The sequence below is a fragment of the Macaca nemestrina genome, chromosome 20 (genome assembly GCF_043159975.1).
Source record: "Macaca nemestrina isolate mMacNem1 chromosome 20, mMacNem.hap1, whole genome shotgun sequence".
NCBI classification, from domain to species: Eukaryota; Metazoa; Chordata; class Mammalia; order Primates; family Cercopithecidae; genus Macaca; species Macaca nemestrina.
Window position 1 is genome coordinate 7,886,783 of NC_092144.1, and position 24,729 is coordinate 7,911,511.

The window sequence follows — 24,729 nt, forward strand, 5'->3', positions numbered from 1 at the left end:
CAGCTGTCATCCAAGCACTTTGGGCGTGTGAGGAGGGTGGCTGGTCTCGAACTCCTGACTTCAAGTGATCCCCCACACCTCAGCCTCCCAAAGTGCTGAGATTACAGGCGTGAACCACCACGCCCAGACTATAACATCCATTCTTTTAGGGAGCCTCAGAACCTGTGAAATTAATCTCTGCTCTGGCCGGGTGCAGTGGCTCATGCCTGTAATCCCAGCACTTTGGGAGGCTGGGGCAGGTGGATCACAAGGTCAGGAACTCGAGACCAGCCTGGCCAACGTGGTGAAACCTGGTCTCTTCTAAAGATACAAAAAAGTATCCGGGCACGGTGGCGGGTGCCTGTAATCCTAGCTATTCAGGAGGCTGAGGCAGGAGAATTGCTTGAACCCGGGAGGCAGAGGTTGCAGTGAGCCGAGATCATGCCATTGTACTCCAGTCTGGGCAACAGGGAGAGACTCCATCTCAAAAAGAGAGAAATTAACCTCTGCTCACAGCTGTGCTAGCTTGCAGGCATGAAGTCCGGATGCCATTAACCACAACTGAACCACAGAATGAGCGCTGACCTCAGCAGTGCTCCATCTGCCTGAATCCTCACTCCACGGGCATCGTAAAATCACAGCCAGGGCATAGTGGCTTCCAGCTGTCATCCCAGCATTTTGAGAGTCTAAGGAGGGAGGATTGCTTAAGCCAAAGAGTTCAAGACCAGCCTGGGCAACATGGTAAGACCCTCTCTTGGCCTGTAATCCCAGCACTTCAGGAGGCCAAGGTGGGCAGATCACGAGGTCAGGAGTTTGAGACCAGCCTGGCCAACATGGTAAAACCCTGTCTCTACTAAAAATACAAAAATTAGCCGGGCGTGGTGGTGCACACCTGTAATCCTAGCTACTCAGGAGGCTGAGGCAGGAGAATCGCTTGAACCTGGGAGGCAGAGGTGGCAGTGAGCTGAGATCGCCCCACTGCACTCCAGCCTGGGTGACTGAGTGAGACTCTGTCTCAAAAAAAAAAAAAAAAAAAAAAAAGTCAGCAGTGGGGAGAGGCACACTTTGCTAAGCACATATAATGCCAGGTACAAAAGAAAAGAAAGGCTGAACACTTCAGCTCCCCCTAGAAAGCCCTACCTCTTTCCAGGAATCCCCGCCCCCAGTCTGCACCTGCACACCCTAGGAAACTTTAAAACTCCCTCTCATCACACCTGCAGGCAGAAGGCACTTTGAACGGGAGTTCCTCCCTTTCTCCATTCATTGATTGACGAATAAAGTTTCTATCTTGCTTTACTGAACCTGGTCTTGTTCTATTGGTGCAAATGGCAACCCGCAGAGAAAGGACTCATTAGTCTCAAACAATCCCCTTAAGAGTCAGTAACAGCGGACACCATGGCTCACACCTGTGATCCCAGGGCTTTGGGAGGCTAGGATGGGAGGATCACTTCAGCTGAGGAGTTTGAGACCAGCCTGGGCAACATAGAAAGACCTCAGCTCTAAAAAAAAAAAAAAAGGCAAGGGGGGAGGGGAGCAGGCATGGTGGCTCACACCTGTAATTACCTGCACTTTTGGAGGCCAAGGCGGGTGAATCACCTGAGGTCGGGAGCTCGAGACCAGCCTAACCAACATGCAAAAAGCCCCGTCTCTACTAAAAACACAAAAAATTAGCCAGGCGTGATGGCGCATGCCTGTAATCCCAGGTACTCAGGAGGCTGAGGCAGAAGAATCACTTGAACACAGGAGGCGAAGTTTGCTGTGAGCTGAGATCGCGCCATTGCACTCCAGCCTGGGCAACAAGAGCAAAACTCCGCCTCAAAAAAAAAAAAAAAAAAAAAGGTGTGGGGGAGGATGGAAGACTTAAAAAAAAAAAGAAAAGAAAAATTAAAATTAAAAAAGGTTTTTTGGCCAAGCACAGTGGCTCACGCCTGTAATCCCAGCACTTTGGGAGGCCGAGGTGAGCGGATTGCCTGAGGTCAGGAGTTCGAGACCATTCTGGCCAACATGGTGAAACCCTGTCTCTACTACAAATACAAAAAATTAGCCTGGCGTGGTAGTGCAGGCCTGTAGTCCCACGTACTCAGGAGGCTGAGATGGGAGGATGGCTTGAACCCGGGAGGCAGATGTTGCAGGGAACCGAGATTGCACCTTGCACTTGCACTCCAGCCTGGGAGACAGAGCGAAGCTCCGTCTCAAAAATAAATAAATAAATAAATAATTTTTTGAGACAGTTTCAAAAGGGTGTTCAGGTCCTTATGTTGTTCCCCTCACACACACACACACACACACACACACACACACACACAAGCACACAGGATCTGGGCTGACCTGGACTCCAGTGAACCCACAGAATATGGCAGCAGTGACATTGACCCAGCAGTCTCTCTGCTTTGTGCGTTGGGGAAACCCCAAGTCACTGCGGGAGGATTGTGGCCACCTTGCTCGGGAGTCCACGTGGAGAGGCCACATGGAGAGGTCAGCTGTCCCAGACATGACAGATCTTCTGGATGGGACATCCAGCCAGCCGGCCCCCAGACGATGGCAGCCACCATCGCATGGAACAAATAAGCCCCCGGTGAGCCTAGTCAGCCCAGAGCTAGGCGAGAGGATGCGACAATAGGTGTTTGGAGCCAGCGGGCACGGGGTGGTTTGCTGCACTGAGAACAAGAATGCATGACAGTCAGGAAGGTCCAGAGCCTAGAGGTCCACTTAGGTGGCATGCGACCAGCCTCACAGCCGGGCACACACATCCCCGACATACCCTGTTATCCGCCGAGGCTGACTCATGACGGAGAAAACGTTAGAGGAAAAACCTGGTTGGATGCAGTGACTCACACCTGTAATCCCGACGCTGTGGGAGGCCGAGGTGGGAGGATTCCTTGAGGTCAGGAGTTGGAGGCCAGTCTGAGCAACATAGCCAGACCCTGACTTTACAAAAATTAAAAAATTAGCTGGGTGTGATACATGTGCCTGTAATCCCAAAACTCGGGAGACTGAGGCAGGAGGAATTTTTTTTTTTTTTTTTTTGAGATGGAGTCTCCCTCTCGTCACCCAGGCTGGAGTGCAATGGCAGGATCTCTGCACACTGCGACCTCTGTCTCCCAGGTTTAAGCAATTCTCTTGCCTCAGCCTCCCAAGTAGCTGGGATTACAGGCGCCTGCCACCACAGCCAGCTAATTTTTCTATTTTAGAAAAATACAAAAGTAGAGATGGGGTTTCACCATGTTGGCTAGGCTGGTCTCGAACTCCTCACTTCTGGCGATCTGCCCACCTCTGCCTCCCAAAGTGCTGGGATTACAGGCGTGAGCCACTGCGCCCAGCCCAGGAGGATCTCTTGATCCCAGGAGTTCAAGGCTGCCGTGAGCTGTGATCACACCACTGCTCCAACCTGCGCAACAGAGTGAGACCCTGTCTCTAAAAACATAAAATAAAATAAAGAAGAAAAGCCTAAAAACAAAATCCTACTATGGTATAGCTTTTTCCTACCAACTGGAAGAAAGCCACCATGGTTTGTGACAGAATGGCTTGCGCCAGCATGGGGAGCACCTGGCAGGCTGAACTGGGGGGCTCCGTTAAGAGACCTGGGTCCCTGTCCCCAGAGCCGAGGGAAGGCGTTGGACCCCAGAATCCTCCACTGTTGATCAAGGCCCCCCCACCGAAGGCCGGGCGCGGTGGCTCAAGCCTGTAATCCCAGCACTTTGGGAGGCCGAGACGGGCGGATCACAAGGTCAGGAGATCGAGACCATCCTGGCTAACATGGTGAAACCCCGTCTCTACTAAAAATACAAAAAACTAGCCGGGCGAGGTGGCGGGCGCCCGTAGTCCCAGCTACTCGGGAGGCTGAGGCAGGAGAATGGCGTAAACCTGGGAGGCGGAGCTTGCAGTGAGCCGAGATCGCGCCACTGCACTCCAGCCTGGGCGACAGAGCGAGACTCCGTCTCAAAATAAATAAATAAATAAATAAAAATAATAATAATAATTAAAACAGGGTGAGTCCGAGACCATCCCAGGATACCTGGCTTCCACTGCACTGAGGAGGAAGCCACAGTGGGTGGGGGTCCCCAGACCTGGCAATGGGAAGGCACTGCCCAAGCTCTGCTCTTCTTCCAAGAATCCTGATGTTAACGCAGACTCCCCACCCCAGCCTTGCTGCCCCTGCTCCCAAAAAGCAAGAAGCACAGTAGCTGCACCCAGGGCTGGGTCTCCACATCCCACCTTCTCTGGGCTGGGCTCTCATGGAGGAGGGGCTGCAGCAGAGACCCCAGGCTGCCCAGGCCGCCCAGGCCGAGAGAGACAGAGACTCAGAGGCAGGCAGAGGATGTGAAGCAACTTTAATCGCCACCCTCAGACAGGGCAGCAGGAGTGTCTCAAGCACGGGGCTGTTCCACCCCCTGGGAGCTGCCTGGGGCCAGCCCCTCAGTTCTGGCTGTAGCATGTTCCCCATCCTGGCTCCCCGGGTCTCCATAGGGAGTGTCCAGGGACCCTCAGTCTCCAGGGCCACTTCTGCAGGAGCTCGGGTTCGAGGTTCCACGTGGCCAGAAGAACTCAGGTCTCTGAGGGCTGGTGTGCCTGCGTACCCATCCGCATCACTGCTCTCCTCCTGCCCGGCGGTGCCCAGGGCTGGGTGACGGTGCTGGCAAGTGCTTGTCCTCAGGGCAGCGAGGTCTTCCGTTCTGACAGCAGCAGGGACTCCTTCATGGCCACCAGTAGCCCCAGCGGGCGGAGGCGCTCCTGGGCTCGGAGCCAGGACAAAAGGAGGAGGGTGACGGCGACCAGGCTTGCACTGAGCACCGCTGTGGGGAACAGATGGACAGAGGTATAGGAAGGGGGAAGGCAAGAGCCCCCACACCCACCAAGCTCGGCACACACGGGGATAGGAGTTCTGCAGCTCATCCCTCCCCACCCACCTCCCCTGAATCCCCGGAGCTCTAAGCCCCCAGTGTGGGAGGGTAAGTCCATCTTACCAGCAGCTGCAATAACCCCATAGACACCTGAGCTTCCAGACTGGTCCCCGGCAGAGGAGGACGTGACATTCCCGACAGAGGTGACACTCTCCGGGGTCGCAGGGGGCCCCGTGGTTGTGGCATCCCCTTTCAGGAGGGTCTCGTTGGTTCCTGCAATAAGCCCAGGCGTTCAGTAGCTGAGGAGAGAGCATTGAAGGCATGAGGGGGCCAGGTGCCCAGCGGAGCCCTTGGGGTTTATCCTCCAACCAACGCAGGCTGGGTGAAGTTGACTGCTGCCTGTAATCATGTCTTTTTGTTTTGTTTTGTTTGGAGAAGGAGTCTGGCTCTGTCACCCAGGCTGGAGTGCAGCGGTACGGTATCTGCTCACTGCAACCTCCGCCTCCTGAGTTCAAACGATTCTCCTGTCTCAGCCTGCCCAGTAGCTGGGATTACAGGCGCGTGCCACCACATCTGGTTAACTTGTATTTTTGGCAAAGATGGGAGTTCGTCATGTTGGCCAGAGTGGTCTCAAACACCTCACCTCAGGTGATCCACCTGCCTCAGCCTCCCAAAGTGCTGGGATTACAGGTGTGAGCCACCGCGCCCGGCCTTTTTTTTTTTTTTTTTTGAGATGGAGTTTCGCTGTCACCCATACTGGAGTGCAGTAGCACAATCTCAGCTCACTGCAACCTCCGCCTCCCAGATTCAAGTGATTCTCCTGCCTCAGCCTCCTGAGTAGCTTGGATTACAGGTGTGTGCCACCACGCCCATATAAATTTTTTGTATTTTTAGTAGAGACAGGGTGTCGCAATGTTGGACAGGCTGGTCTCGAAATCCTGACCTCAAATGATCTGCCCGCCTTGGCCTCCCAGAGTGCTGGGATTACAGGCATGAGCCACCGCGCCCGGCCCCTAATGATGTCTTGCCCCTCCTACAGGGATGCAGGCACAGGCAAAGGCATGTGTCCACGCCCCCAGCCTGGCCACGCCCCAGCAGGCAGCGGGTGTGCCCATCTACCCACCAGTCCACCCCACCCCCGCAGGTGCGTACCACAGCCGAGCTCATCGCTGGAGTCGGGACAGTCTGGGTGGCCGTCGCAGCGCCACGTGAGTGGAATGCAGTCATCGCTCAGCGTGCAACGGAGCTCGCCTGCTGGGCAGGCCGGGCGGCTGCAGTTGCGCAGTTTCTTGTCGGTTCTCCCGGAGCAGTCACTGACGCCCGTGCAGGGGCAGGGGAGGCCAGGGGGCGGTGGGCATTGCCCGTTCTGGGTACACGGCTCAATCCCTGGGGCACAGGGTTGGTCAGGTCCCAAATGCCCACCCAAGAAGGCCCAGGTACTCCCTGCAACCCCGTCCCCTGCAAGCCCCACCCTCTAGGAACAGCTGAGCCCAAAAAATGCTCCCTTCCTAAGGCTCCGCCCCCTGCAACTGTTAACTCCACCCTCTAAGGACAGGCCTCCCTACAAGTTCTTCCCCCAAGACCCCACTAGCTCTACCTTCCTACAAGCCCACTTTATTATTTTTGTTTGTTTGTTTGTTTCTTTTGAGACGGAGTCTCGCTCTGTCGCCCAAGCTGGAGTGCAATGGCCGGATCTCAGCTCACTGCAAGCTCCGCCTCCCGGGTTTACGCCATTCTCCTGTCTCAGCCTCCCAAGTAGCTGGGACTACAGGCACTCACCACCTTGCCCGGCTAGTTTTTTGTATTTTTTAGTAGAGATGGGGTTTCACCAGGTTAGCCAGGATGGTCTTGATCTCCTGACCTCGTGATCCGCCCGTCTCAGCCTCCCAAAGTGCTGGAATTACAGGCTTGAGCCACCGCGCCCGGCCTCTTTTTTTTTTTTTTTTTTTTGAGATGGAGTCTCCCTTTACCACCCAGGCTGCAGTGCAGTGGCGCAATCTCAGCTCACTGCAACCTCCACCTCCCAGGGTCAAGTGATTCTCCTGCCTCAGCCTCCTGACTAGCTGGGATTACAGAGGCCTGCACCACATCCAGCTAACTTTTGTATTTTTAGTAGAGATGGTTTCACTGTGTTGGCCAGGCTGGTCTCGAACTCCTGACCTCAAGTGATTCGCCTGCCTCGGCCTCCCAAAGTACTGGGATTACACGTGTGAGTCACTGCACCTGGCTCCCTCCCTCTCTTCCTTCCCCTCCCTCTTTCCTTCTTTCTTCCTTTCTTTCCTTTTTCTTTTTTTTTTCTTTCTTTTTTTTCCTGAGACAGAGTCTTACTCTGTTGCCCAGGCTGGAGTGCACTGGCACAATCCTAGCTCACTGCAGCCTCAACCTCCCAGGATCAAGTGATCGATCCTCCCACCCTAGCCTCCCAAAGTGCTGGGATTGCAGGCATGAGCCACTGCGCCCAGCTCAAGCTCATCTTAGACCCCGCTTCTTCTTATGACCCACAGACTCAAGTCGCACCCATCCCTGTGGCCCTGCCTCTCCCATAAGCTCCACCTCCGTGTGCCTGGCCCCTAACAGCCCACCCTCAGGCCCGCCCCCTGTAAGCCCGCCCTGGGGCGTGGCCACTCACTGCACTCCTCCTCATCGCTGCCATCGCTGCAGTCGAAGTCCCTGTCACAGCGCCAGCTGAGGGGCACGCATAAGCCACTGGTGCGGCACTGGAACTTGGTGGGTGGGCACGAGCCTGAGCTGGGGCCTGCGAGAGGGATGCAAATGAAGCCTGGGAAGCTGGAGGCTGGACCCTCCTCCAAGAGCACAGCAGCCACTGGCTGTGACTCGCAGGAGACAGGTGAAGTCCTGGGATGTAGGAACCACACTGGCGGCTGCTTGTTACTGAGCCCCTAGTACAAGTGCGGTTCAGAGTGTGGCAGTTCCTGGGCTCACCAAGAGCCCCACTGGGCAGGTGCTACTGCACTCCCCAGGTTACAGAGAAAGGAACTAAGAGGAGGCTACAGAGCTGGTGGCAGAGGCTGGGTGCGGTGGCTCATGCCTGTAATCTCAGCACTTTGGGAGGCCGAAGCAGGTGGATCACTTGAGGTCACTGAGACCAGCCTGGCCTACATGGTGAAACCCCATCTCTATTAAAAATACAAAAATTAGCTGGGCGTGGTGGTGCGTGCACTGTAATGCCAGCTACTCGGGAGGCTGAAGCATGAGAATTGCTTAAACCTGGGAGATACAGGTTGCAACGAGCCGAAATCATACCGCTGCACTCCAGCCTGGGCCACAGAGCAAGACTCCATCGCCACAAAAAAAAAAAAAAAAAGAGCTGGTGGTGGAGTTGGGGTTCGAACTCAGGTCTCACTGATCCCAGAGTTTTCACCAGGCTCCTTACAGCGAGATGATCTACCCGGGAGACCTCCAAACTCAGTGGTTAAAGAGACTGGGGGACGGGCCATTTTTCCACATGCCCCGGGTCAAGCTCACGGGCTCAGGTTAGCAGGGAGGGTGTATCTCCTCTAGGTAGCAAAAGGGAAACTGAGGCACTGGGTAGAAAACCTGCTCAGTCACCAAGTCCTGTTGCCTCGCCTCCTGAATTCCTCCCAGACCTATCACTTTCCCCATCCTAAATGTGTCAGCTCCTCACCAGAGCCCCAGGCCCCAAGGTCCATTAGGACACCAGAGAGCTGCCCTTCCTGCTCTCCTCTCTACACCCTGTGTTTTCCCCTCAATTTTCAGATCTCAGCTGATTTCCTGGGACGGTTCTCAAGTCCCTCTCAGAGACCTAGGAAGCACTGCCTCCCACGTCTGACAACTGTCCTCAAAGCCCTGGTCATGCCTGTCCACCCACAGACTGGACAGTCTGTGGAGGTCAGGGCTGTGACCTGGCTGCCTAAACCCAGGGCAGTGCCTGATCATAAGTGGACACAGGTCACATAAGGGTTCAAGCTGGGTCCAGAGAAGATCCAGGCTGTCCTAGATTCTGAGCAGGGAAGCTTAGCTGTTTGCCGACCTGGAGAGGCACAGAGGGGCCTGGAACCTGGGTCAAGGAACAGAGGAAGGGAGTGGCCTTCAAGGCTTCCTCCTGGGTGCGGCCAGGAGAGGTGGCAATTCTGCCACCTGGCTTGGCTTCACTCTGCCAGGGCGTTTAACCTCTTCCACCTTTACCCACCAGCCATGAGCCTCCAACCCCCCACTGCCCACAGTCAGCCCCTCCCCGGCCATCAGGCCCAATTGCACCTGCTTGCCACACGGTCCCTGAGCTCTGTGGAGCCCAGAAGAGCTGTGGACAAACCAGAGCCAGCTTCCTTCCCTGCCCCCAAGGGGTCTGGCAGCCTCCAGGTGTGGCTCTCCACCCAGGCCCAGACTTCCACAGCCCTGACACCTCTGACCTCCCTTCACTGGCCTGCTGGAGTGTGTGTCCCTCTGCAAAGTGGACAGCAGAGCACAGCAGTCCCCGCCTCATAGGGTGGTAAGCCTGACAGGAGTTAGAGTGACCAGTGACTTTCCCTCCTGGCCTCAGTTTTCTCACATGTAAAAGGGGTATGCTGGGAATCCCTACCTCAACATCCTGAGGACAAAGAGACTGTGTATAGAGTTTTGTCCTGTAATCCCAGCACTTTGGGAGGCTGAGGCAGGTGGAACACTTGAGGTCAGGAGTTTGAGACCAGCCTGGCCAACATGGTGAAACCCCATCTCTACTAAAAATACAAAAATTAGCCGGGCATGGTGGTGGTGCCTGTAGTCCCAGCTACTCGGGAGGCTGAGGCAGGAGAATGGCATGAACCCGGCGGGCGGAGCTTGCAGTGAGTGGAGATTGCGCCACTGCACTCCAGCCTGGGCAACAGAGCGAGACTCCGTCTCAAAAAAAAACAAAAAACAAAAAAAACAACAAAAAAACTTTTGTACTTGGTTAACGTGAACCCTGCCTCCTTTAAAAAAAAAAAAAAAAAAAAAAATCAGGAACATTTAGCGTGAATGTCAGGGACTTTGGGATGAGTCCAGGGACCTAGAAAGTGCAGAATGCACAAAGGAGCTGGGAAAGTGTGTGAGCTTGAGCCCAGAGCTGCAAGTTGGGAGTGCCTGTGTGCACAGGGAAGCGACTTCAACCCTCCCAGCTGCCTCTAGGAGTATCAGAGAGGGAGCCCGTCACCAATACCACTTAGGCCAGGGCGAACATGCCCACGGGGGTATACTGAACTTGTGACCCCAGTCTCTGCGAGGGCCTGGAGTAGCATGGGGGGAGAGACCTCGCGTTCTCCAATGATGGAGGACAAAGGAGAGACGGTCGCGGAACGGTCACAAGGCCTGGGCGCGAGGGTTTGCAAGGCAAAGGTGCGAGAGGCACCAGGTGACCCGCCCTGCGTGATTAGCGGTCGGACAATCTGAACCTGCTAAGAGCTTTCCTGACCACGCTGGCATGAAGGGCGGCTTGGAGGTGACAATGGGGCACGACAGAGCAGAGCAGGTGTGGAGAGGGTGCACAGTGCCGGGGCAAAACCGTTAAAGGCAGGTGGAGGCACCCTCTCCCCCTCCCCCAGCATGGGGTCTCCCTAGCTCCAGCCCGCGCCTTCCCGCAAGCGATTAAGTCCAAGTCCACGTGCTGGGGGAGTGTCATGGACGGACGTGCGGTGCAACCAATGGCGAGGCGTTGTCGGAGCGCGGGGGCGGCGCGAATCCTCACGAAAGGTGGGAGCCTGCTCTGCCGGGGGTCACTCACCTGAGGCCTGGGCAGAGGTCCGGGTGGAAAGCGGGGTGGCGGCGACCTCCAGGCCTAGTCCGAGGCCGAGCAGCAGCCGCAGCGCCAAGCCTAGAGCCCCTGTTCGCTGCGCTCCACCCCGCGCCATCCAACCGCTGGTCGAGCTGTCCCCACAGCTGCGCCGGCCACGCGCCGTCCGGACCTCGCTCTTATCCCTGCGCACGCGCACGCGCGGGGCGGAGGCGGGGCCCAAGCCCCCGAGTCCCGCTGCGCCCGCGGCTACGAGTACCGTAAATGTCAGAATAGGAGGAAAAAGAGAATTACAGGCCCGTCCCCCACTTTCCCCAGTGACGAGATCAGTCGAAAGGTATGGAGGCCGCTTGAAGTCAGAAACTTCTGGGGATGGAAAGGAATTTGCTGGTGTTCATTTGCATTATTTCCCGTTCCATGTGAGGACTGCTGCAAACGTTACTGCCTCGTGATCCTCTTTAATATGGCAGCCACGCCCCTCAGGCACTCCCCATTTCCTCCCACATCTCACTGCTTTTGTGGCGCCGACAGTTAATTTATTTTATTTACTTATTCTGGTTTATTGCCCGAGTCCCCATAGAATGCCAGCTACTGGAAGGCAGGGATCTTCTATTGCTCACTGCTTTATTCTCAGGGCCTGACACATAGTGCCTCACTCACAGTAGGCTCTTAGTAATTTGGTGAGTAAATGAATAAATGAAACGTCCATTCTCGGAGTCGGGTTGCTTGGGGGAAAAAAAGGAAAGGAAATCAATTAATTAATTTAATTAAATAATAAAGGCCGGGCGCGATGGGTCACGCGTGTAATCCCAGCACTTTGGGAAGCAGAGGTGGGCATATCTCTTGAGCCCAGGAGTTGGAGATCAGCCTGGGCAACACAGCAAGTCCCCGCCCGCCTCAAGAAAAAAGAAAATTAGCTGGACATGGTGGCTCTAACTTGTAGTCCCAGCTATTCAGGAGGCAGTGAGCTGAGACCACATCATTGAACTCCAGCCTTGGTGACACAGACTTCATCTCAAAAAAAAAAAAAGTCGTGTTCATAAAACTTGGTTCAGACACCGTTAGTGGCATGCCTTGCCTAGGGTCTTGCCCTCCTTGTGGCCTCTGCACACCCTGCCTGGTCTTACTCTCCCTCCTGACCTTTCTGAATGTGATTCATCCTTTTGCCCCAAGCAGAATGCCTCCTCCTCCAGGAAGCCTTTGGCTGTTAGCCTTTGTAGGACCCACTCTGGGACACTTGTACCTGCTGCCTGCAGCCGTGGCCTTTCCCCTTCCAGAGGGCAGGGCCGGCTCAGCACCCTCTCGATCCACAGCTGATCTTTTCTAGCTGCTGAAGGGGCGGGGCTGTGCCCTGGGGAAGCCATGACGCTCCCCTGCTTAGGGTCACTGGGTGGCTCCTGCGGCCAGACTCGGCCACCCTCCCTTTGCAGATTTCTGTCTCCTCCCCAGGAACCAGCTGCCTTCCTTCTGGGGCGAACTCATTCTCATCCCACAGTCCCAGCGTAATGGTTTCTGGCTCAGGGAGGCCTTTCCTGATCTGCCCTAGGTTTGCTGTGAGCAGCCCTCACTGTCCTTTGCCTTCCCCGTTGAGCTGCAGGGTGACCAAGGTCAAGCAGCAGCCTCAGTGGAAGGTGCTGAGGAAGGTTCATGTGAGAAGCGGCTGGGGGAGCCCTCAAGAGATGGAAGTTAGGCCGGGCGCGGTGGTTCATGCCTGTAATCCCAACACTTTGGGAGGCAGAGGCGGGCAGATCACTTGAGGTCAGGAGTTTGAGACCAGCCTGGCCAACATGGCGAAGCCCTGTCTCTACTAAAAATACAAAAATTAGCTGGGCATGGTTGCACACACCCGAAGTCCCAGCTACTTGGGAGGCTAAAGCAAGAGAATCACTTGAACCCAGGAGATGGAGGTTGCAGTGAGCCAAGATCACACCACTGCACTCAACCTAGGTGACAGAGCAAGACTCTGTCTCAAACAGAAATTTAAAAAAGAGATGGAAGGCCAGGCGCGGTGGTTCACACCTGTAATCTCAGCACTTTGGGAGGCCGAGGCAGGTGGATCACCTGAGGTCAGGAGTTCAAGACCAGCCTGGCCAACATGGTGAAACACCGTCTCTACTAAAAATACAAAAGATTAGCTGGGCTTGGTAGCAGGCGCCTGTAATCCCAGCTACTTGGGAGGCTGAGGCAGAAGAATCACTTGAACCCAGGAGACGGAGGTTACAGTGAGCCGTGATCATGCCATTGCACTCCAGCCTGGGCAACAAGAGCAAAACTCCGTCTCAAAAAAAAAAAAAAAAAAGATGAAAGTGAGAAGTCTGTGGCTGGACTACTGAGCACCCACACATATACCCCTTACCCCACCCGACTGGTCTTCACGATCAATGCTCCTCAACAGCCAGTGCTCCTGGAGTCCAACCTCCCACAAGGATCACCCATCCCTACCACTCTCAAGGTCAGAGCCTGGCCTTTGGGGGAAAGGGCAGTTCTGTCTCCAGGGTCTCTGCACCCAGAGACAGCGTCTCTCCCACCCCTGGAGTGCCAACAGAGTTGGGAGACTCGGCACTGACTTCACCCCAAAATCCAAGTTAGCTGGGTATTGCTTAAAATCAGAGGCCAGGTGTGGTGGCTCACACCTGTAATCCCAGCACTTTGAGAGGTGAAGGCGGGTGGATCACTTGAGGTCAGGAATTTGAGACCAGCCTGGCCATCTCTACAAAAAAAAAAAAAAAATTAGCCAGTTATGGTGGTGCACACCTGTAGTCCCAGCTACTCGGGAGGATGAGGCAGGAGAATTGCTTGAGCCCAGGAGGCAGAGGTTGCAGTGACCCGAGATCACACCATTGCACTCCAGCCTGGGCGACAAGCACAAAACTCTGGCTCCTGCAGCCAGATTTCTGTCTCCTCCCCAGGAACCAGCTGCCTTCCTTCTGGAGCGAACTCATTCCCATCCCACAGCCCCAGCACAATGGTTTCGGGCTCAAGGAGGCCTTTCCTGATCTGCCCTAGGTCTGCCTTCCTGTGAGCAGCCCTCACCGTCCTTTGCCTTCCCCGCTGAGCTGCAGGGTGACCAAGGTCAAGTAGGGGCCTCAGCAGGAAGGTCTAAAAAATAAAAATAAAATCAGGGCCGGGCGCGGTGGCTCATGCCAGTAATCCCAGCACTTTGGGAGGTCAAGGCAGGAGGATCGCTTGATGCCAGGAGTTCAAGCTCAGCCTAGGAAACACGGTGAGACTCTGTCTCTATTTTTTTATTTTTTAAAGTAAAACTAGAAGTGATACCCGCGCTCTATGTATTCGTCATAAATTAGGTCACATTCTCCCTGGAGGGAAACCAAGGAGGCAAAGTAGTCAGGTGGCCCTGAGGGCGCGGTGTCACAGGTAAGGCTGGTCCGAGGACAGCTCCCACCTCTTTATGGGAGGAGCTGGAGTCACCGCCTTCTTCTCAGTGGCTGCTACAGCAGAGCTGGAGGAGGGAAAGACTTCAGTGAGGGTTTCCAAAGAACAGTGTGGAAAGATCTGAGGGCGCTCACACCTGCCCCAGTACAAACACACCCACAGGGACTTTCTGGACCTGCAGGGCGGACAGCAGGACAGACTGCAAGACAGACAGCAGGACAGACAGCAGGGGGTTCCAGAATGCCAGCCCCTCCAACGCGGCCCCTCAGAGGGTCAGCCGACGCCAGGTGGGAGCTGGCAAGCCCCCTCTCTCCCTCGAGCCCTGGGTGAACCCCCTGCGGTGGCCCCCAGGCCCAGAACCCACTGTGGAGAGCTGGGCTCCTCCCTTCCCACTTCTGGTCTCCAGTGTATACAAGGCCCCCACCCCCATTCCTGCTGCCCCTCAAAACAGGTTGCTGGCAAAAGGGCCAAGCAATCAAGTGACACTGGCCTCAGGGACTGGGCAAGATCTGCATGGCAGGTGCCACGGTGTGGGCACAGAGCCAGGAAGATGAGGCACCGCCCTCAGGAAGACTCAGGCTGGTGGGGCTGAGGATCCATACGCAAATGGCAACTGCAAAACGCATCTCTGGCCCAGAGCTGGCCAAAAGGGAGCCCCCGGGAGACCCTGTGCTGACAAGTCCAAGACCAGCACCCTCCCCTCTCACCCCGCCCACCTGAGCCTGTGGGGCCTAGGGCTGGAGAGACTCACCTCACAGCCTAAGCAAGAAACGAAGCAGGAGATGGAGGAGGTGCCCCAGGGGTGGAGGCACAGGACCCCCCAGGAGCCTCAAGGAAGTGGAAGAGGCGGAAGTGGCCTCCCTGGGAAATGCAGACATCTCTGGGGGTATGGCAAGGGGCTGCGTGGGAACAAGGTAGTTTGCCACACTCCGCTGCTGGACTCCAGTGAATCAGAAGGTGACAACAAGGACCACTCCACTGACTATTCAGAATTCTTGCTTTTTGAGACACGGTCTTGCCCTATCGCCCAGGCTGGTATGCAGTGGCACAATCTCAGTTCACTGCAACCTCCGCCTCCCAAGCTTGAGTGATTCTCTTGCTTCAGCCTCCCAAGTAGCTGGGATTACAGGTGTGCACCATCACTCCCGGCTAATTTTTGTATTTTCTTTCTTGTTTATTATTTATGAGACAGGGTCTCACTTTGTCACCCAGGCTGGAGTGCACTGGTGCGATCTCAGCTTAATGAAGCTTCCTTGACCTCGCAGGTTCAAGAGATCCTTCTGCCTCAGCCCTTCAAGTAGCTGGGACTACGGGCACATGCCACCACACCCGGCTAATTTTTGTATTTTTTTGTAGAGATGGGGTTTCACCGTGCTGCTCAGGCTGGTCTTGAACTTCTGGGCTCAAACAATACACCCACCTCGGCCTCCCAAAGTGCTGGGATTACAGGCAAGAGCCACAGCGCCCCTAACTTTTGTATTTCAGTAGAAGCAGGGTTTCGCCACGTTGGCCAGGCTGGTCTTGATCTCCTGACCCCTAGTGTTCTGCTCACCTCGGCCTCCCAAAGTGCTGGGATTATAGGCGTGAGCTACCATACCCAGCCTAAAAATTTTTTAATGAGACAGGGTCTCGCTGTGTTACTCAAACAGGTCTAGAACTCAAGCAATCCTCACACCTCAGCTTCCCGAATCACTGGGATTACAGGCACACACCACCGCGCCTGGCCTATTCACAGAGTTCTAAGTACCGAGCAGGCCCTGCCTGGCCTCATCACCTCTCAGATCTCAGCACACTGCAAATCTAGCATCCCTGTTTTACACAGGAAGAAACCAAGGCTCAAGAAGGCGGAGACTGCCCACACCGTGAGTCGTCTGTAGAACCCAGACCCCAGTGGGAATCCAGGCAAACTGGTTTGAAATCCTGCTTCTGCTGCCGGGCGTGGTGGCTCACACCTGTAATCCCAGCACTTTGGGAGGCTGAGGTGGGCGGATCACGAGGTCAGGAGATCGATTCCATGGTAAAACCCCATCTCTACTAAAAATAAAAAATTAGCCGGATGCGGCAGAGGGTGCCTGTATCCCAGCTACTCGGGAGGCTGAGGCAGGAGAATGGTGTGAACCCAGGTGGCGGAGCTTGCAGTGAGCTGAGATCGTGCCACTGCACTCCAGCCTCGGCGACAGCATGAGACTCTGTCTCAAAAAAAAAAAAAAAAAAGAAATCCTGCTTCTGCTTACCGCTGCCTGTGTGACCCAGGCCAGTCACTTGGTTTCTGTGAGCCTTGATTTCCTCTTCTGCAAGAGGGGCCATCACCATCTAACTGGTGGAGTTATTAGGAGGTAGGCAGGACACTGACTCTGTGCCAGGCTCCCTTCTAAGAGTTTACAAATATTAATTATGAGGACTAACCCTCATAACAGCTTTCTGAAGTAGATACTATTAGAGTCCCCATTTAATTAAGAGAAGGCACCTGAAACCAGGGACCAAACTAGTTTTGGAGAGGAATCCAAGGTTTATACAACTCCCTCTCTGAGAATAATACATGGCCAGGCGCGGTGGCTAACGCCTGTAATTCCAGCACTTTGGGAGGCCAAGACCAGGAGATCACATGAGGTCAGGAGTTCAAGACCAGCTGACCAATATGGTGAAACCCCAACTCTACTAAAAATACAAAATTAGCCTGGCATGGTGGCACGCGCCTGTAATCCCAGCTACTTGGGAGGCTGAGGCAGGAGAATTGCTTGATCCTAGGAAGTGGAGGTTGCAGCGAGCCAAAACCGCACCACTGCATTCCAGCCTGTGCAACAAGAGTGTGACACTGTTTCAAAATAAATAAACAAAATAGGCTGGGCGCGGTGGCTCAAGCCTGTAATCCCAGCACTTTGGGAGGCCGAGACGGGCGGATCACAAGGTCAGGAGATCGAGACCATCCTGGCTAACATGGTGAAACCCCGTCTCTACTAAAAATACAAAAAACTAGCCGGGCGAGGTGGCGGGCGCCTGTAGTCCCAGCTACTCGGGAGGCTGAGGCAGGAGAATGGCGTAAACCCGGGAGGCGGAGCTTGCAGTGAGCTGAGATCCAGCCACTGCACTCCAGCCTGGGCAACAGAGCAAGACTCCGTCTCAAAAAAATAATAATAATAAATAAATAAATAAATAAAATAAGAATTCATAGTTACATAAACAGTAATGTCTCAGCTTTTCACAGGGCCCTTGGAGGGACCCCGGAACTTCATGTTTTGTAGGATGCCCAGTCCTGGCTGAGGTGCTAACCTCTACCCTCCACTGGGTTGGACTAAATGAGCTCTTCCTGAGCATGGTGACTCTCACCTGTAGTCCCAGCTACTCGGGAGGCCAAGGCAGGAGGATCGCTTGAGCCCAGGAGTTTGAGAACAGCCTGGGCAACAGAGCACGACCCCATCTCTACAAAACATTTAAAAATTAACCCAGCATGAAGGCCGGGTACAGTGGCTCACACTTGTAATTCCAGTACTTTGGGAGGCCGAGGCAGGCGGATCACGAGGTCAGGAGATCGAGACCATCCTGGCTAACATGGTGAAATCCCATCTCTACTAAAAATATAAAAACTTAGCCAGGCATGGTGGTGGGCAACTGTAGTCCCAGCTACATGAGAGGCTGAGGCAGGAGAATGGCGTCAACCTGGGAGGCAGAGCTTGCAGTGAGCCGAGATCATGGCACTGCACTCCAGCCTGGGCAACATGGCAAGACTCTGTCTCAAAAAAAAAAACAAAAAACAAAAAAAACAGGCCAGGCACGGTGGCTCACGCCTTTAATCCCAGCACTTTCGGAGGCCGAACTGGGTGGATCATGAGGTCAGGAGTTCAAGACCAGGCTGGCCAAGATGGTGAAACCCCATCTCCACTGAAAATACAAAAATTAGCTGGGCGTGGTGGTGGGCACCTGTAATCCCAGCTACTCGGGAGGCTGAGGCAGGAGAATCACTTGAACCTGGGAAGCGGAGGCTGCAGTGAGCCAAGATCACGCCACTGCACTCCAGCCTGGGCAACCGAGTGAGACTCTGTCTCAAAAAAAAAATTAACCCAGCAAGGTGGCATTAATCTGTAATACCAATTACTGGGGAGGCCAAGGAAGGAGGGGAGGATCACTTCAGCCCAGGAGTTCAAGGCTGCAGTGAGCAATGATCGCGCCATTGCACTTCATCCTGGGCGACAGAGCAAGACTCTGTCTCTAAAAACAAGCAAATGAGCTCTCGGACAAAAAGCTCCCAGCAGCACCGTTCCTGATGCAATTGATGCTTACTGAGTAGGATCTTGACAAGCACCCTTCCCACAAGTTGGGGAGAGAGAGTGGGTTGCAGGAGGGGGCCGTGGGGGCTGTGGTGAGCTAACGCTGGAGATCCTCACCTCTCTGCTGGCTTGCCTGACACCAGCGCCTTCTGCGAGGACATGATGACGGACGGGGGCACAGATTCCCGGCGGCCATCGCGAGTGCAATAGTAATTATTGGAGAGCTTGTGGTTAGGACCCACAGGGAGCTTGGGAGGAGGCTGAGTTCTGAGGGGAAAAAACAGCAGCATTGAAGCAAAGGGACAGTCACTGTCATGGCCCTGCTGTGGGTCCCTGTCACTTCGGTCACAAAATGTAGGATCTACAGCCAGCCACTGGGATAGGCCACAGGCTGGGGGTGTCCCTTGGTACACTGGCAGGGACATATGCCTGGGGAGGGGTCCTGGGGCCAGAAGCAGATGGCAGCCCCTGCTCTGGATGTGACGATGCCAGGGACCCCACCAGTCCGGAATATGATGGGTACAGAGGACCTTTTCTGAGGTTCCCAAGGCCCAGGACATGTTCCCACGCCCCCCACCCCACGGCTGAGCTTGGCAGCCAGCCTCACCTGATTTAGCCCACTCTGAGTGGCTTTTTCCCCTAAGGCCAGGCTCTGGACGCCCTGCGTTTCCTGTTATCTCAGGAAGTCTCTGAAGAACCCTGCTAGGATCAAGGCCCATTACTCAAAGAACACCTTGGCCTTGGAACCTGTCCAGATCTCTGCATTTCCTGCCACCATGTGGCCAGGCAACTCCTCTCTGGAGCCCAGAGAGGGGTGAACAGAGCTCGGTCTTGGCTTGAACTAAACCCTGGGCTGGATTTACCTGGAAGCCTGAGGCCTTAAAAGAAATGCTCAAGCCGGGCGCGGTGGCTCAAGCCTGTAATCCCAGCACTTTGGGAGGCCGAGGCGGGCGGATCACGAGGTCAGGAGATCGAGACCATCCTGACTAACACGGTGAAACCCCGTCTCTACTAAAAAATACAAAAAAACTAGCCGGGCGAGGTGGCAGGTGCCTGTAGTCCCAGCTACTCGGGAGGCTGAGGCAGGAGAATGGCGTAAACCTGGGAGGCAGAGCTTGCAGTGAGCTGAGATCCGGCCACTGCACTCCAGCCTGGGCGACAGAGCGAGACTCCGTCTCAAAAACAAAAAACAAAACAAAAGAAATGCTCAAAACAAGGATGGGCACGGTGGCTCATGCCTGTAATCCCAGCACTTTGGGAGGCCAAGGTGGGTGGATCACTTGAGGTCAGGAGTTCGAAACCAGCCTGGCCAACATTGCAAACCCCCATCTCTACTAAAATACAAAAATTAGCCAAGCATGGTGGTAGCAGGCAGAGGTTGCAGTGAGCTGAGATCACCCCACTACACTCCAGCCTGGGCGACAGAGCAAGACTCCATCTCAAAAACAAAAAAAAAAGCTCAAAACAAAAGAGGGGCTTTCCAGAGAGAGGGGGCAGAGAAGAGCAAAAACCGTAAATTGATCTGTTTCTACTTAGCCATGTTTCTAAATTACTTTTTTGTCTGGGAACTGTTTTGCCAGAATTAAATTTTTTTCTGAGGCAGTGATCATACGCACTGCAGCCTGGATGATATATGCAATCATATGATCGCTTGAGGCGTGATCATAGCTCAGTGCAGCCTCAATCTCCTGGGCTCAAGCAATGCTCCCACCTCAGCCTCTCAAGCAGCTGGAACTACAGGTGCACACCACCACATCCAGCTCGTTTTTCTCAAGTAGCTGGAACTACAAGTACACACTACCACATCTGGCTAATTTTTCTATTGTGTTTGTGGAGTTGGGGGTCTTGCTATGTCGCCCAGGTTGATGTCGAATTCCTGGCCTTAAGTTATCCTCTCTCACCTTGGCCTCCCAAAGTGTTGGGATGACAGGCGTGAGCCACCAATCATTGTATTTTTTAAAAATAAGAAACATAAAGTAAAAAATGTTTAATATTAAAAGCAATATATTACGTGAAAGACTTTGCTTAAGGAGGCTGGATGTGGTGGTTCATACCTTGGGAGGCCAAGGTGGAAGGATTGCTTGAGGCCAGGGGTGGTTTTTTTTGTTTTGTTTTGTTTTTTTGTTTTGAGATGGAGTCTTGCTCTGTCGCCAGGCTGGAGTACAGTGGTGTGATCTCAGGTCACTGCAACCTCTGCCTCCCAAGTTCAAGTGATTCTCCTGCCTCAGCCTCCCAAGTAGTTGGGACTACAGGCGAGCGCCACCATGTCAGCTAATTTTTGTTTTTTTTTTTTTTTTTTTTTTTGAGACGGAGTCTTGCTCTGTCACCCAGGCTGGAGTACAGTGGTGCGATCTCGGCTCACTGCAACCTCTGCCTCCCAAGTTCAAGCGATTCTCCTGCCTCAGCCTCCCAAGTAGTTGGGACTACAGGCGAGCGCCACCATGTCAGCTAATTTTTGTAATTTTTTTCTTTTTTGAGACGGAGTCTTGCTCTGTCACCCAGGCTGGAGTGCAGTGGCACGATCTCGGCTCACTGCAAGCTCCGCCTCCTGGGTTCACGCCATTCTCCTGCCTCAGCCTCCCGAGTAGCTGGGACTACAGGCGCCCGCCACCACGCCTGGCTAATTTTTTGTGTTTTTAGTAGAGACGGGGTTTCACTGTGTTAGTCAGCATGATCTCGATCTCCTGACCTCGTGATCCGCCCGCCTCGGCCTCCCAAAGTGCTGGGATTACAGGCGTGAGCCACCGCGCCCAGCTTAATTTTTGTATTTTTAATAGAGACAGGGTTTCACTATGTTGGCCAGGCTGTTCTCAAACTCCTGACCTTGTGATCCGCCTGCCTCAGCCTCCCAAAGTGCTGGGATTACAAGCATGAGCCACTGTGCCTGGCCAGAGGCCAGGAGTTTAAGACCAGATTGGGCAACATGATAAGACTTTCTCTATAAAAAATTTTAAAAATTAGCCAGGTACGGTAACATGTGACTGTAGTCCCAGTTACTTGGGAGGCTGGAACAGGAGGATCACTTATGCCTGGGAGTTCGAGGCTGCAGTGAGCTATGATTTTGCCGCTGCACTCCAGCCTGGGTGACAGAGACTCAATCTCAAAAACAAAAACAAACATCCAGATGAATCACTAGAGGGCGCCGTCATCCTAAAAAAGTCAAAACTTTTACAAAGCCATTTCCTCAACTGGCCCACAACTACCCTGATAGAAAACCAACTGGGGGATTGTGGGGGCGGCGGGGACAGCATCAGGAAGAACAGCTAATGGATGCCGGGCTTAATACCTAAGTGATAAGTTGATCTTTGCAGCAAACTACCATGGCACATGTTTACCTTTGTAACGAAACTGCAAATGTACCCCAAAAGTTAACATTAAAGTTGAAAACAAAAAAAAATTTGATACTTCTAATATTTGGAATTAGTCACAACATGTAGGCATTCACATAAATTTGGTTATTTTAATGCTATTTTTCTTCCTTTCATTATAATCCTCAATGACTGCCTTACCTCTGCCTATCCCTTTGACTTCACAGACTATACCATTATCCCTTTCCCTCAATGGGTTCCATCCATGCTGGCCTCCTTCCTACTCAGGTTCTGTCCAGCCTGACAGTCTTAGCCCTTCCTGTTCCCTCTGCTCAGAATGTTTTTTCTTTTCTTTTTTTTTTTTTGTAATTTTTTTGAGGCAGAGTTTTGTTCTGTCGCCCAGGCTGGAGTGCAGTAGTGCGTTCTCAGCTCACTGCAACCTCCACCTCCCAGGTTCAAGCGATTCTCCTGCCTCAACCTCCCAAGTAGCTGCGACTACTGGTGCTCCCCACCATGCCCGGCTAACTTTTGTATTTTTACCGAAGAGGGGGTTTCACTATGTTTCACTGCGTTGGGCAGGCTGTTCTCAAACTCCTGACCTCGTGATCTGCCTGCCTCGGCCTCCCAAAGTGCTGGGATCATAGGCATGAGCCACCGTGCCCGGCCAGAATGCTTTTTTTTTTTTTTTTTTGAGACGGAGTCTCACGCAGTTGCCCAGGCTGGAGTGCAGTGGCGCGATCTCGGCTCACTGCAAGCTCCGCCTCCCGGGTTCCCGCCATTCTCCTGCCTCAGCCTCCTGAGTAGCTGGGACTACAGGCGCCCACCACCACGCCCGGCTAATTTTTTGTATTTTTAGTAGAGACGGGGTTTCACTGTGGTCTCGATCTCCTGACCTTGTGATCCGCCCGCCTCGGCCTCCCAAAGTGCTGGGATTACAGGCTTGAGCCACCGCGCCCGGCCCAGAATGCTTTTTTAATAATTATTCTTTGAATGGGTCCTTCCCATCATTCAGGCGACTTAACTGTCATTCCCGAAGAAAGATCTTTCCCAATCATCTGACTTTACGTGGCCACCCTCCAGCTTCCACTCATTTTGTTTTGTTTTCAAAGTATTCCAGAACAATACTATCTGCTGTGTTTGTTTCCCTACTAAGCTTCTCCCTAGGATGTGGTGTCCATGAAAGGAATGTGGATAAGAACTTTCCTGGTTCACAAAGTTAAACCCAAGGCTGAGGTCATACATGACAGGGGCTTGTAAATATCAACTAATATTTTAATATAAATGAGTCTGAAATCAGGACACTTCTGGGTTCAAGTCCCCGCTGCCACTTTCTAGCTTCTGAGTGACTTCAGGCAAATGATTTAGCTTCTCTGGACCTCTTTTTTTCATCTGTAGCTTGGGGATAACACTGACTAACATGGTCACACTGAGCACTGCAAATCTAGCCTGATTCCCACTCAGAATGCACGCCCGGCCTCGCTGTTCCAGGAGGGCTGTCTCCGGAGTTCAGCAAGGTTAAAGGCAAACCTCTGCCTCCACAGCCTGGCAGGGGACTGGTGGCAGGATATCAGTCCTGCGTTTCAGGGGTCTAAAGGAACATAGATTTTGTTTTTGGTGGAGAAAGGACAGAGCCAGAGGCTGGGCAGCGAGCGGGGCCTGCTCACCGCTTGGAGATCTCCTGGTAGCGCAGCTGCAGCTTCCCCTGCAGGTCTTGCTGTGGGAAGAGGAAAGGGGAGGTCGGCCTGCAAGGCACCCCAATAGAAAGGAAAGGACAGGGCGAGAGACCAGGGATGGCCCGGGGATGCGCATTTTGAGGGAAGGCAGGGGATGAACACTCGGGGAAAGGGATGTGGGTCCTGCAGGTGAAGAGGAAAGCCGGGGTCCGGGCTCACAAGATCCAAAGCTAAGAAGGTCGGGGACTGGGGAAATCCCAGGCCTGAGTGGTTCCCAGGAGAGGAGAGGGTCCCGGGCTAAAGGGGTCACGAGTTGGGGGTTCCTAGGGAGATTCGGGGACAGCGAAGGGTCCCGGTTTAGGAGGGAGGTGAGGAGCAGGAGCGGGTCCAGAAACACGGAGCCCGAAGCCCCCCATGGTACGGCCTTGTCCGCCCCGCGCACCCCAGACGCCCAGTTCCGCAGCCGCTGGATGAGACGGGTGGCGGACGCCATCTTCCGTCCGAGATGCTGAAGGGCGCCGCCAGTGACGTCTCCACCGCAGGGGCTGCTGGGAAAGACGCGGTGTGGTCTCGCGAGACAGGAGTAGGCGGGGCTAGGATGTCCTATAAAGTCTCTCTACGAAGCACGTGACTTCTCTCCGCCAGACAGCCGCTGAGCCGCCATCATGGACACCAGCCGTGTGCAGCCTATCAAGCTCGCCAGGGTGAGGTGGGGGCCCGAATTTGGGGTCAGGGGAAGGGAGTGGAGGAGCCGAACGGGCCAGGTCTGAACCCAGCTTCTTTCCTCCAGGTCACTAAGGTCCTGGGCAGGACCGGCTCTCAGGGACAGTGCACGCAGGTAATCGGGTGGGGGCATTTGGCCGACTGCCGGGGACCTAAACCGCTACCCTGTCCTAATCCCTGCCAGCCGGAATCCGGGAACCGATGCTCATTTCATCCCAGGGTTCTGATGGTTCCCTTTAACGATCTGTGTTTTGGGCCCTACACGTTCTCTGAATTCGTATCTCCTTCCCACTTCGCGGTGCCTTTCCGCGGCTCGCCCTAACTTCTTCCTCCCCTCCGTGGTGGGGACCCGTAGGTGCGCGTGGAATTCATGGACGACACGAGCCGCTCTATCATCCGCAATGTAAAAGGCCCCGTGCGCGAGGGCGACGTGCTCACCCTGTTGGAGTCAGAGCGAGAAGCCCGGAGGTTGCGCTGAGTTTGCCTGCTCGCTGGTGGGTGCAGAGGACACCCCTTTGATAAACCCTTGGTTGGTGGTAGGGAGGCTTCGTTAAGCCCAGGGTGAGAGGGTTTGGGAAGCACAGTCTACAGAGACTGACCAGAGGGAGGCGGGAGTTTGCCAATTGCTGCAGGGCCTGTCAGCATCTCATGTTTGGTTCTGTTTACAGGGTCTTGGATGTTGGGTTCGACCACTTGGCCGATGGGATTGGTGTGTCACAATCTGCTCCTTTATTTTTTGCCCGCCACGCGGAATTGAGATGCTCCTTTAAATAAAGCGTTTGTGTTTCAAGTTAACTTGGGTTCTTGTCTGGGTTATGC

The 24,729-nt window shown here is 54.1% G+C and overlaps 3 protein-coding genes across 3 annotated transcripts; 1 reads left to right on the forward strand and 2 right to left on the reverse strand.

Annotated features, from left to right (window-relative positions):
• Positions 1 to 4,293: 4,293 nt before the first annotated feature.
• On the reverse strand, positions 4,294 to 11,912 carry LOC105483148 (CD320 molecule). The gene is made up of 6 exons (XM_071086179.1): positions 11,792 to 11,912; positions 10,540 to 10,797; positions 7,450 to 7,575; positions 5,973 to 6,206; positions 4,944 to 5,093; positions 4,294 to 4,772 (listed from the first exon to the last, which is right to left on the reverse strand). Exons 1-6 carry the CDS (start codon positions 11,910 to 11,912, stop codon positions 4,630 to 4,632), a joined length of 1,032 nt encoding a protein of 343 aa, XP_070942280.1. The 3' UTR covers positions 4,294 to 4,629.
• Positions 11,913 to 13,778: 1,866 nt separating this feature from the next.
• On the reverse strand, positions 13,779 to 23,777 carry LOC105483089 (NADH:ubiquinone oxidoreductase subunit A7). Its single transcript, XM_011743763.3, has 4 exons — positions 23,630 to 23,777; positions 23,179 to 23,228; positions 18,324 to 18,473; positions 13,779 to 14,008 (listed from the first exon to the last, which is right to left on the reverse strand). Exons 1-4 carry the CDS (start codon positions 23,678 to 23,680, stop codon positions 13,918 to 13,920), a joined length of 342 nt encoding a protein of 113 aa, XP_011742065.1. The 5' UTR covers positions 23,681 to 23,777; the 3' UTR covers positions 13,779 to 13,917.
• LOC105483050 (ribosomal protein S28) lies at positions 23,754 to 24,705 on the forward strand. Its single transcript, XM_011743645.2, has 4 exons — positions 23,754 to 23,891; positions 23,978 to 24,025; positions 24,266 to 24,404; positions 24,579 to 24,705. The coding sequence occupies exons 1-3, from the start codon at positions 23,853 to 23,855 to the stop codon at positions 24,386 to 24,388; spliced, it is 210 nt and encodes a 69-aa protein (XP_011741947.1). The 5' UTR covers positions 23,754 to 23,852; the 3' UTR covers positions 24,389 to 24,404; positions 24,579 to 24,705.
• Positions 24,706 to 24,729: the final 24 nt, after the last annotated feature.

Coding starts and splice junctions, on each gene's coding strand:
- LOC105483050 (XM_011743645.2), top strand. CDS start 23,853: ATGGACACCAGCCGTGTGCAGCCTATCAAGCTCGCCAGG. Junction 23,892..23,977: donor AGCCTATCAAGCTCGCCAGG/GTGAGGTGGGGG, acceptor TCTTTCCTCCAG/GTCACTAAGGTCCTGGGCAG. Junction 24,026..24,265: donor CTCAGGGACAGTGCACGCAG/GTAATCGGGTGG, acceptor GGGGACCCGTAG/GTGCGCGTGGAATTCATGGA.
- LOC105483089 (XM_011743763.3), bottom strand. CDS start 23,680: ATGGCGTCCGCCACCCGTCTCATCCAGCGGCTGCGGAACTGGGCGTCT. Junction 23,229..23,629: donor TGCGGAACTGGGCGTCTGGG/GTGCGCGGGGCG, acceptor CTCTTCCCACAG/CAAGACCTGCAGGGGAAGCT. Junction 14,009..18,323: donor TCAGGCAAGCCAGCAGAGAG/GTGAGGATCTCC, acceptor TCCCTCCTCCAG/CTCTGCTGTAGCAGCCACTG.
- LOC105483148 (XM_071086179.1), bottom strand. CDS start 11,912: ATGGCTTCCCCAGGGCACAGCCCCGCCCCTTCAGCAGCTAGAAAAGAT. Junction 7,576..10,539: donor GACCTCTGCCCAGGCCTCAG/GTGAGTGACCCC, acceptor TCCCTCTCGCAG/GCCCCAGCTCAGGCTCGTGC. Junction 6,207..7,449: donor CAGCGATGAGGAGGAGTGCA/GTGAGTGGCCAC, acceptor CCTGTGCCCCAG/GGATTGAGCCGTGTACCCAG.